A 12,359-nucleotide genomic window follows, 5' to 3' on the forward strand; every position below is an offset into this window, starting at 1 on the left:
AAATGGCACAATGAAACAATTTGATATGAATTTTTTAATCTATGTACTTGATTTTAAGAATTATTTGAGTTTTTAGGAGTTCCAACTCTTTTATCCTTTAAAATAAATATATCTTTGTCTGTTGAAAGCACTTACAAAACACTGGAAGCAATGAAATTAATAAATAAAATTTCCTATTTGTTTTAAGTAATATATTTTTATTAGCTTATGGGAAAAAAAGATTTAGATATAAAAGTTTATACGGGAAGATCTACTGGTGCTTTTTTGCGCTTATTTATGTATGTCCTGTTTTGTTTTTCTCTCTCCCATGTTCTTAATAATACACATGTTTATACTCGTATGGATGCTTGTTTTATTACTTTTTTGTTGTTTTTCTTCTTTTTCTCCCATGCTGTTCTTAGTCGGTATGTACTTTGTTCATATAAATAAGAAAAACAAAGAAACAAGTGACGAGAAGATTTCTGCTCGTTAAGTTGTAACTCTATATTGCTGCTTTAAACATTTGTAATTTTTTTTCAAACTAAATGAATATCCCTGGTTGTTATAGAAGATATATCTAGATAGCATATTGGACTGTATGAGAATCTGATTGAATAATAACTTTTTACAAAAATAAGACATTCTTACTCTTGTAGCTGGTTGAAAATGTTTGACTCAGAATAGATTTAACAAGAGTAATGGAGTGTGATCGTCTTGAAGCCATGCCATGGCTGCTTGTACTGGAAAGACCTCAAAGAAACCAAATCCATCGTCAAGCCCTCATACACAGCTGACTGACAGCTTGCAGTGCAGTTATTACACTTATTATTGCAGCATAGCGTTACCTGAAGTCTATTATTTCTGTTATCAGTGGTGTGGTTTCTTTTCCACTGGTCGTGCATCAAAGCGCTCATTCATGGGACCCCCATTCCCGTTCGCACAGCAGATTGTAAGCCTCAGTATGAAACATGATGCCTCTGCTCTTCCTTGTGTTCATCAGCGTAGATGAGAGCTCCCGGTCTTACACAGACACTTTCCCAGCCAGACGGAGCCTCAGACCAGACCCTGCCTGCAGTTTGTCATCTCCTCCGTCTCTGTTGGGTTAGATTGTGTAATAATGACAGTTGGAAAAGAGGTGCTGCTTCTTTTTGCTGCTTCTCTCCGTGTGTGTCTGCGATCTCACTTTTCGGCCCCCGCATCTTTCCCAATTTCCTCCTGCTCTGAATCCAGGGCCGAGACGGAGTCCGATCCATGGAAACCGGAGGAAGTCTGACAGGGTTGAGCTGGCAGGTTTCAGTCTGCGGTGCTCTGTCTTTTCTCTCTCTACCTCTTGACGCTGCGTGTTGTTGCCTGCGCTCAGTTTCTGTGGTTAAAGGGCCCTGTGACACTGAACTACATACAGGCAAAGAGAGGCTGCTTCTGAATGATCCACCTTGTGTTCAGATTTAAGCTATTCCACTTTGGCAGCTGGTTGTTTTCAGTTATTCGTTTCTTTTTTCTGCCTGAATTTTACCATGTGAGGATGTCCCTGCCGTGTTTAAAGTGATCCAGTCCCCTAATTATGCCGCAGCCCAGACTCCTCGGCAGTACTCGCCTAATTGCTTACATGTGTGCACACTTGGCTCACAAGCAGAAAGAGCTCTCCTCCCCTCCTTTTGTATCCTCGCTTCTTTTGCTCTTCTATGTTTGATTAATAAACCAGTTGAGTTTGGCGGTATTTATTAAAAATATCTTTTTATTGTTTTAGATGGCATCAGAAAAAACTGGCAAAATAGTAAAGTTAAATCTGCATGTTGATTTTAATTTATTTTGTGCGACATGAAGCAAAATTAAATAGACTAGAGAAGAAAGAAGTGGGGAAATTCACCAAGCTACTTGCTCGCTCTAAATATGTGCATTCATCTGATTATTAAACCAAATGCAAAGAAAGACTTCTCTTAGTCTGGGTGAGGGACTTTATTCACATCTAAATGAGTTGTAATGCATGCATTTAGGGGGAAATTAACAAAATTTTATGTATAGTTCTGTAATTTACCACTAGCTAAATCCACACTGTTTGAAACACTCAGATTACATAAAGTAAATACAGTCCTGTACTTTTGGTTCAGGAAAAGGAAAAGGTCAAAATGACCTGCTGTGCTGCACAGAAGGTAGAGCAGATTTTGTAAATGGACTTGTTGGTGATGATATTCAGTTTTTGCTTTGGCACGCTGCAGCATAAAGAAAGAAAATTTGTTTTTTGGGTTTTGTTATCTGAATGAGAATAAAGAAATGAAAAACATAGAGCTGAAATTAAGACACTACAGATTTTCAGAAACTAAATGTCTTACTTTTACAATCTGAGGTCGTTTTAATTTACATTAATACTTATATCTTGATTTTTATCTTGAAGCAGTTAAAATGGACAACATATATAGATAAAAAAAAACATTATTTAAAATATGATGCATCCCTCAGAAGGTTAGATATGAATTTGTTGAAGTTTTAAGGAGAACCTTGTTCTTGCCATGACTCTGAGAAAATATTTGTGTTTATCTTTTTAATCACGTTTGCAGTAGGAGTGTAAAAGTGCAAAAAATAATCATGGTTTGCAAGATAAGAAAAACTTATCCACGTGAGAACTGACTACAAATTTGGTTTGGTTTAAATAATAATAAATAGTAGGTGGATCGTCAATGGTTGTAGTTCTCCGTCCAATAGGTGGTTCTAGAGAAGGAAGATTTTCCGATTCATCTTTGCAGAACTGTTTTAGTTCAGCTACATTGGAGAGCTGTCAAGCATAATTTCCCTGTTTAAAATCTTCGAAAGAGCCTCAACATGTTACTTGGTAAATGTAATAAAAGCCTCCTTTCTTTTTAGAGAGCAGTGTTGTTTTTACTTTTACCCAGTATCGTTCTCATTGTTGGACCTTTTCTAAAACAGCTGAGGTCTGCAGTGTTGTTGTGGGTTCTTTTGTGACCTAAATGAGTCATTGATTTGCTCTTGAAGTAATTTTATTACGCTTGCCACTCCAGGGAAGGATTACCCCTGTTCAGTTTTCTCCATTTCTGCTGGATCTCCAAAATGAATTTCTTCCAATCGGACCATGATATGGTGCTTTTTGAGATCTTTTAACCTACTTCATGTGGTGTGACAAGTTTCTTTTGACATAATTGGTTGATTTCTTAAATGTGAACTCTGGTGGTGGGTGGATACATTTTTTTGCATTTAAAGTTGCTTGACGATTTGCTATATAAGCTGGTTAAATTAGAGTGGAAGTAAATCCACTGCCACAGATTTATTTGTCCAATTCACAAAATCATTACTTCTTGTATCACGTAGCTCAATCTGCATGTGAAATCTACCTTTTTTCTTTACGTCACTTCTTTAGCTCTTTAACTTTCACTGTTCTGTAGTTGAAGTTTCAAACGCCCTGCTCTTGAATAAACACAACGGAGAAAACCCAGTTAAACAGCAGTACATAGTATATACGCTTTGAAGCGCTCTGGAGCCAGCAGGTTTCCCACAGAACTCCAGATCTTTCCCATATGTCAGAATAAAGCCGTTACACAGATCGATGACTTTACCTGCTCTCTCACTTGCCTGGCTGGTTTTCAGGGACCTTTCAGTTCATCGAGCTGATTTGGTTTTTATGGCGTTACAGTTCAAAGAGAATATGGTCCTACTTATGCTAGTTTTTTTCTTTATCTGCCTGTTTGATATATGTACATACTCTACAATATACGAGGCATCCATTTGTTAAGCTAAATGGTTAGTGTGTAAATCATATCCTAAGTAATGCCTTCGATGATTTTATATGTGGCTTGTGGGAGTTTCTCCACCTCTGAGTGTCTTCTTCTCTTTCTCCCTGCAGTTGTGTGTCCTCTGACATGCATGAATGGAGGGGTGTGCAGTTCCAGGAACCACTGCCTCTGCCCGCCTGGCTTCACGGGCCGACTCTGCCAATTTCCACCACAGCAAGCGCAGGCGGCACACGGCAACAGGCAGCCCGTGTACCCTGCTTCCCTGAAGCCAGATGGCCAAAAGCTGGTGGAGCACACGGCCATGGGGCGCACCCAGATGACACAAACACACTCCATTTTCACCTTGCCCCTGTCACAAGTGGGGCACCATTCATCAGAAGGTAACTATTGCTCACTGCAACCTACTTGGGGTTTAATTTGTCATGATAAATGACACTGGATTTCAAAAGATATTTTTTGGAAGTTTATGTTTTTTCAGCTGAATTAGGACTATTTTTGCACCGCTGAATCCAAAAATGACGTCCATTTTTCTCAATCAGGTCAGGTTTTTATTCAAATTTGATTTAGAGATATCCAATCTTCTGGCTAAATTGATTGCATTTTTGTGACATTATCAGTTTATTTCTGTTAATATTTTTCATCCAAAAATAGGTTTTAGGAGCAAAAACAAATTGTTTTCTAACAGAGTGCAGGATTTCCCCCAGAAAACTTGCTAAGCCTGGTGGTTGTGTGCCAGAGCAGTCATTCATTCAGCGGCCCGCCGTGTTTTTGAGTTACAAAATGTTTAAAGTTGACAGGAAATTTGAAAATATCACTTGATAATTATGTATTATTTTAAGATTAATGCTTGAATACCGACTATAAGGTCTTAAAAAATTCAAACATTTAAAAAAATTAAAATAAATAAGCAATGTTTTGCCTGGTGGGGGCCCAAGTAAAGCCTGGTGTCCCGCCAGAAATCAGTATTTGGTGGAATAACCAGGAGGTTCTCAATGGGGTTCAGTGAAGTGGACTCTTAATTTTTTACAGAGCTGTATATGAAATACATTTGTGGTTGCGACTTAACAAAAGGTGAAGAATTGTAAGAAATGCTTTTGCTGTTTGTCTCATTTTTACCCGATCTGTTCCTTTTCTCTGCTTTCAGTGCAGATTAACGTTCGTGTTCACCACACACCAGACACCTCGGTCATCATTCAGCCTCACGACCAATCAGACTCCAAACCTCCTCACAAAATAGCAATGCGGCCCTTCCCACCGAGACACAAACCGAAGGGCCGCTGCTTTCAGGAGACAACACCCAAACAAGCCGTGTGTATAAAAACTCATGCTCTGGTCACCACCGTAAAATATTACACTTCACACCCGCTGATGAGGCTTCTTAATCGTTTCAGTGCAACAGCACGCCGCTTCCCGTCCTGACCAATCAGGAGGATTGCTGTGGCAGTGTGGGAAACTCCTGGGGACAGAACAAGTGCTACCAGTGCCCCAAATTACCAAGTGAGTAATGCTGGCTATAAAATACATTTTATTGTTCCCATTCCATCTTTTCAGATGTCATAAACTCCTATTTTTAATTTTAATACTGTACTTAAGTTCAGATCTAACAGTGGACATTTTTAATAAGATATTCCAGCAAACTCAACATGGAGAATGTTCTTCAGATATAAAATAATGATTCATTGAGCCACACTGCTTTTCATTAAAAAATCCACACGCTTCACATGCTGCTAAGCAAACAGTAAAGTGACTATGTAGTTGACATTAAGTGTTCAGGACATTTTTTTTTATTTTATAAAAGAAAATGAATTTATTTAGGTATTGCTAGAGCTTCAATTTGCAAAAAAAACAGACACATGAGTCAAATGTTTTAAGCTTTTCATAACAGAATGGCTCCTGACAGAAGTGGTGCAACAGAATTAGATTTGCTAACTTGCTAGCTCACCTTTGCATCTCTGCCTCCAGAATAGACAATTGTCCATTTTTAAGATTGATTTTTCCCCCCTTTCCTACAGCTTTCTGATTGACTTCTGGTCTTGAATTGTTCCTTCAATCTCTCTATTTATTTCATAGTTGCGATTGTGTTCGCAGGCTTCAAGCTTCCTTCCGTTTCCTCCAGATGTAACAAAAGTTATTCTGGCCCAACAGTTCAATTTTTGCTTCAATAACAGATCTTATCCATTTGTGCTTTTTCAAAGGATTTTCTGGCTTTTTCGTGTTGCTTTTTGAGTAATGGCTTCTTCGCCACTGAGCGGTCCTTCAGACCATGTTAGTACAGTTCCACTCAGGACAATGACCGCCGCTTACTAGCTCCAGCCAACATCTACACAAGATCTTTTTGGTTTTTTAGGTTTTGATTCACACATTTCACACCAAAACCTTCTTTGTTTTTGAGACATGATGCTCCGTTGCTTGAGGTGTTGCTTTAAAAAACAGCCACAGGTTTACTCTAATTTAACTCACATGTTGTGAAGTAACATATCAGCATCTTTCAAAACCATCTGTTTAAAGAATTTTGTAGTTTTTGTGTGTTTAACATTCCGAATTTGAATAAAGTGATAAAAATGCTCTTTAAGGTGAAGTACAGAAATTTTATTTACATAGCACATTTTCAGCAACAAGGCAGTTCAAAGTGCTTTACATGAATTAGAAGGGAATACAAACAAAACAATAAAGCTAAAAGAAAGAAAAACAAGCACAGCAAAAGAAAAACTACACTTCAAAATTCTCCTATCGATCTGGGTTGATAAGTAGGAACTGAAAAGGCTAAATCTTAGTTCTCCATGTTTGATTCTTGTACTCCACAATTTATAAACTAACAGGAGTTTCTCTAAGTCTTTCTCTGATATTAAAAGTATAAAAGGAAGTAAAAGTAACTAAAACAATGCCTCTCTTGTAGTTCAGTGATTTAGCAGTAGAAATATTTTTTTATTATCCTAACTGGCCAAAAACAGTGAAAGAAAAGTGTGTATTTTCTAAGACTGTATGTAAATATGTGGTTCCCGCTGTAAACATAGCATATGGTGTTGAAAGCAAAAGGGATGAGAAAACAGAGGAAGTTATGGGAATCGCACACAGACAGTGAGACAGAAACAAATAAATTTTGGGGGGGAAATGCCTCTACTTCAGCTCATTCCTCTGCGCCTGCTCACTGTCATCATCCTGCTGAGGATTAGATTTCAGGAAAATCTTGGCCGCTCACGTTTTCCACTCCGCCATTATTCCGTCTCTCGGTGCTGGCTCAGACAATACGGGCTTTGACGAAAACCTGACACCGTGAGTCTGGTTGGCGCTGCGGATGACTCGACTCCTGCACACACTGCTGTCACTTTTGTGACTCATGTGCACGTTGTTGAACCCCTCCTCCTTTTTTTTCTTCTGTAAAAATAGCCATGACCTTGCCGTCATTTCCAATGTTTTTTTTTCTTCTCTCTTTTTCCACGATGTGCAGTGTTCCCACAGCTCTGTAATAAAACTGCCTCAAATATTTTACTCGCTTATAGAAAAAAAAGATTCTCGTTTAGCAATACCAGTAAGAAGAAAAAGCAACTATATGAGTTGAGACCTTAATAAACACTTTTTTTTAGTCCAAAGGCTTGAATAAAACTTATATTTGAAAGGAACAAAATAAAAAACAAAACAAAGGGAAAAGATAGCTTACCACATAAAGACGTAGTTTTGGAAAATAAGTAACATGATGTCAGAGGATGAATGTGGTAACAGAACAAGCACCCAGTATAGAAACCGCTCAACCACACTCATTTTCTTTCTAAAATAAACCAAGAAGATGCGATCTAGAAGTCACAAAGCGTATTTCTTTTTTCAGAGAGACGTAAGACTTTTTTGTTTGCGAAGTTGCTGCTGTTTTTTCACAGAGCCTCTCGAAAACATTCTTGTTTTAAAAATTTTTTCATGTACATTTTAAAGCTTTTCTAATTTGATTTTATGTCTGGACTTTGACTGGGCCCTTCTAACATGAAGACTGTCTGATTTGAACCATTCTTTTGGAGCTCTGGCTGTCGGAAGGTGAATTTCTCCCCAAGACTTGATTTCTTTCCTTTTACCGACCCGGATCAACTTCTCTCTTCCTGATTGAGACAAGCATCCCCTCACCATGATGCTGACATCACTATTTGTTTTCCACCACATATCGTTCTTTGCACATAGATCTAAAAGCTAGATTTTCATTACTACTTTCAGAGTAAAGAGGGATTAAAACAAATGAGTCCTGCTCATTTTTAAAGTTATATTATGTATGAATACAGTTGAGTGTTTTTCTACAGGCTGTCTCTGCTGTCATCATACCTGTAGGTGGTGTACTTTTGAAACTGCTTCAACTAAAGCTGTGGCATCCAAAGTCGGTCCTCGAGGGCCGACGTCCTGCATGTTTTCAAAAGTCTCCAGGGTTTCCAACTAAGTCATGATCTCAGCATCTTTGCTTCTCACTGGAGTTTAGTACCCATTCCCACATTATGGGGATGTTGGTATGCTCTGACTTTTGCACCTGGCTTGCTCTTGCCTTTGTTGTACTTCATCAGTCTTTAGTAGTCACAGTAATCTGTCTCAACTAAGAACATTAAATGAGCTACAGTTCATAGAAGCTTGCCAAAACTGGACAGTTAAAGTCTGGAAAATTGGCATTTTGCTGGAGTGGAGTATCGATTTCAGCTACAACATTTACTACAGGAACTGAAAAGACAAAAACTAATTTTCCAGTTTCTTTTTCAGACTCTACATTATGCTGCCTTCTAGGTTTGAAAAAGCTGCTGTTGGCATGCAGCTATTTTTGGCACTAATGTCTAAAAAAGCTGCTGTAGCTTTTTTATTCTCCTGGAAGCTCAGACTTCTCTGGGTTTTATGGAAGCTGCTTTTTTAAAGAAAATCTTCTTATAAGGCATGTCAAGATAATCAAAAGTTGGCTCTTACATAAAATTGAAATATAAGATGAAATTGCACTAAAAATCTTGCAGTTAAAAGGCAATCCTGACTACGCACAGAAACCTTTTCTTTGCAGTATGCTTATTAACTGTGCAGAAAAAACTGGATAACAAATGAAAGGTATCATGTGGCTTCCTAAACTCAGGGACAGAGTTGAATAAGTATTAAGTGTATTAATTTTGTCATTTCAGCCCTCAGTAAGCCAGCAGGCCTCCACAAGCCTCTGAAAGAATCAAAAGCAAAGGAGTTCTGTTACTAATTTAAACATAGACGTTGGTTTTGGATTTGTTTGCACCAGTGAAATGTTATACAAGTATCTCTATGTGTGGCAAAGAACATAGATTTTGTGCGAGCCTGAATCGATGCTGTTGTTTATCTTTAAAGATTTCAATTTAAATGTTTTGCTCATGTGTGAAATCTTAATAGCTTTTTTTTTCACACCCAGGAGTTTTGTAAGATGTAGAAACTAATTTTTTGGATCTCCTGTCTCCTCCTCCCTCAGATGCATCGGTCAAACACACCATTGTGGAAGAATACGGCTCTACATGTCCACAAGGCTACAAGCGATTTAACAGCACTCACTGTCAAGGTAACAACTCGAAACACTAGCCGTGTCATTTTCCAGATCTCTTGCAGAAATCGGCGTAACCTTTTTATTCTCGCTTCTCTCTTCCTGACTGTGAAGATATCAACGAGTGCACCCTGCAGGGAGTCTGTCAGAACGGAGATTGTCTAAATACGTTGGGCAGCTTCAAGTGTTCCTGCAAATCTGGCTTTGTTTTGGAGAGAAATCGATGCGTTGGTAAGAAATAACATGACATCTCTTCAAACTACTGAGGCTGAATTTCTCTGTTAGTTTTTTCTTTCAAATAAAAAAAATATATAATCATAAATCTTCCGTATTAATGCAAATTCTTTATTTTTACTCAAATATTTTGAGTTGCTCTTGCTCAAAACTCCTCTCTGATGCTCAAAGAGTAGCTTGCTGACAAATATGCTCTGCACATTAAGGCATTTTGCTGAGCAAAGTGAGACTTTGACTGCAAATATCTTCTGCTCCTGTTTAAATCTTACATTTGTGCTTTAACATCTTCTGTGGAGATCATGTTTTTTTGGAGCATTCATCTTTGCTTTCTCTTGAAAAGATTTCAACACAATGTGACTTCAGTGCCACTGCCCTCTTTGTGCTAATACAGTTCATACCAGATTATTAAAGAGAGCAGAGGGTGGGAGTTCGAACACGAACAACAAATATTTGTGCAAGAGACATTAAATCTGACTGCAAGAAACTATTTTCAAGGAATGAGCTGAGCATATATGAAAGCAATGAAGGTGTGAGAGCAGAGTTTTGTGGGAAGAGAGTAAAGTAAACAATATTGCTCCCTTATTACTGTTTTAACCGAAGCGCATCGTGTGTTAGAGTCTCCGCCGGAGCAGGCGCAGTGCTTCCTGTTGGCGTCTGACGCCAGGGGCTGCGAGCACCCGCTGGTGAACCAGATCACCCAGGAGATGTGCTGCTGCACGGTGGGCAAAGCCTGGGGCCACAAATGTGAGAGATGTCCTCAGGTGGGCACAGGTGAGTCAGTCGCCATAGCAATAATGTTCACTGAAAAGTTTCAGCTCATTCAGAGATGAAGCTTAATTCCCTCCACAATTCATGATTCCTGTTGCTTGGTAAATTGTTGAAGAAGTTAGATTTTTTTTTTCCCCTGAGTTTTAAATAATCGATTGCATTTTTACTTTAGCTCCAAATGTTATTACATTCCTGTTTTACATCTCATTGAAAGAAGTATTGTATTTCTCTGTTGGAAAAATAAAAGCTGTATCTATTGCATGCATGCCGATTTATTTATTTTTTTGCTAAATACAGTATGTTTTGTTTTTTGTTTTCAAAAATGAATGTTTCATTTATTTAAACAAGATGAGTCAAAGCTTCCAGTGTCATCAGTTTCCATCTGAGTATCTTTTGCCATTTTGGATATTGTCAGATAAATAAAGGCTTTCTTGGCTTGGGTTCAATTAAAATTCAACATTCTGTCTTTAAATTCTCTAATATTTGGAGATACGTTCATGTGGATTAAATCTTGCCTCACTGCTGTACATCCAGATGTGGTTTCACAACGTTTATTTTTGTGTAAATCCCAAATAGTAGACTCTTTCTAGAGATAATTGTCAAATCAGTGTAATTGTATACAATCAAATAACAATTAAACTTTGTGTCTTTCCTCATGCTGTATTTAGTGGCCTTCAATAAGATTTGCCCTGCTGGGAAAGGATACTATCTCCAAAGTATAACAGAGACTGTGGCCTTGTCCCCCAACATCTTCCATCGTGAGTGTTTGAATTTGCATAAATTCTCATTCTGCTCGCCAGAAGTTTTCATACAGTCACAGGAAGGAGTTTTATGTTGATGTTGCCCTTTGTGATTTATTTGTACTGTTCTGTTTCTTGGGTGGGATAATTTAATGTCAAACACAAATTGCATGTGCAATTTTAAATGTATGATGGTCATAATTACACATGTAGGTTCAAATATGTACGTACTTTGTTTTTGAAGCCATCAACTGCCTTCTGCTTTACTTCTGGCTGGACATTCAACCACTTTTCTAAGTAGAATTGGCAGAGCTTATTTAAATCGGTTCCTTTCGTGACATGGAAGAAAATTTCTAATTTTAAGACACAAACATTCAGTGAGATGAAGATAAAAACTTTCCAAAAGGTTCATTTTAGTTTGGTTTATCAATAAAAAAAAAGTTGTTCTGATGTGTTCTTGGAATCATTGATCAGTTTTAACACGTAACTCTATCAAAGTTTTTGTGTTTGACTCAAACTGTCAGACAAAGGAGAAAAAAGGAAAAACTAAGAATGATGTCGAAACCATCAAGGCCCATTCCTGCCTTGAACTGGAAACTGCTCGAACCCCAGTGACGCTGTTCACAGGAAAGCAAACTTCAAATATCCATCCAATGAGATTCTGCCAATTTAGAAGAAAGTTTTCGTTTTATAATCTTTAAACAGGACGGTGATCCTAAATGGACATGAAAAGTGCTCTCAGAATGGGTACAAGTAGTTGTGGCCTTACCGTACCGGAAATAAGTGGAGTCTTGTAAAAATGTAAAACTTAAAAAACTAAAATAAGCTCTACACCTTCTAGAAAGAAGTGTGGTTAAATATCCAGCTAAACTTTTGCCAGGAACATTACAGACATTTAAGGTGTGTGTTGCATTATCATCCCATCCTAAAAGAAGAACAAAAGTGTAATTAAAAGGCCAGTGTCAATATTATGTTCCTACCCTTAATGGATGCATTTAAAGTTCTGACCAGCACTGTTTATACATCCAACATCTCTGCTTTGTAAGCTTTTAATCCTGTTATTAGAGGTTCATCGTTTTAACCTCACTCTACCACTTTTCCTTTCAGCACTACTTGTGACGGTAAGATTTCATTTCTATTTGCAGATGTAGCTTTTTCTTTCGCTGGCATGAAATATTTTCCCCCTCCTGTGATTAGGAGAAGCCCCCGGAGCCGACCACGGTGCAGCAGACTTCTGTCAGCACCACCCGACCGCGAGTGCTTGGTAAACGCTCCCCCTTTCACAAAGAAAATTAGACGTGCTGCAAGTAACATTTGAATGTCTTGAGTTACTAAATGTACCATTAGCTGCCACAATGAGGGGAATGTTTCTTTCTTGCTGCTAACTGA

At 38.1% G+C, this 12,359-nt stretch overlaps 1 protein-coding gene across 5 annotated transcripts in view; it reads left to right on the forward strand.

The window, feature by feature from the left end:
• ltbp3 (latent transforming growth factor beta binding protein 3) overlaps window positions 1–12,359 on the forward strand; it is a 52,212-nt gene that overhangs the window by 24,434 nt on the left and 15,419 nt on the right. For all 5 annotated transcript variants that reach the window (XM_032576897.1, XM_032576898.1, XM_032576899.1 and 2 more), the window contains exons 2-10: window positions 3,833–4,102; window positions 4,867–5,030; window positions 5,114–5,219; window positions 9,160–9,246; window positions 9,343–9,459; window positions 10,078–10,233; window positions 10,899–10,988; window positions 12,078–12,091; window positions 12,168–12,234. In XM_032576897.1, the coding sequence (XP_032432788.1) occupies window positions 3,833–4,102; window positions 4,867–5,030; window positions 5,114–5,219; window positions 9,160–9,246; window positions 9,343–9,459; window positions 10,078–10,233; window positions 10,899–10,988; window positions 12,078–12,091; window positions 12,168–12,234 (1,071 nt within the window). The remainder of the gene's footprint in view (window positions 1–3,832; window positions 4,103–4,866; window positions 5,031–5,113; window positions 5,220–9,159; window positions 9,247–9,342; window positions 9,460–10,077; window positions 10,234–10,898; window positions 10,989–12,077; window positions 12,092–12,167; window positions 12,235–12,359) is intronic.

This window comes from Xiphophorus hellerii, chromosome 11 (genome assembly GCF_003331165.1).
Source record: "Xiphophorus hellerii strain 12219 chromosome 11, Xiphophorus_hellerii-4.1, whole genome shotgun sequence".
NCBI lineage: Eukaryota > Metazoa > Chordata > Actinopteri > Cyprinodontiformes > Poeciliidae > Xiphophorus > Xiphophorus hellerii.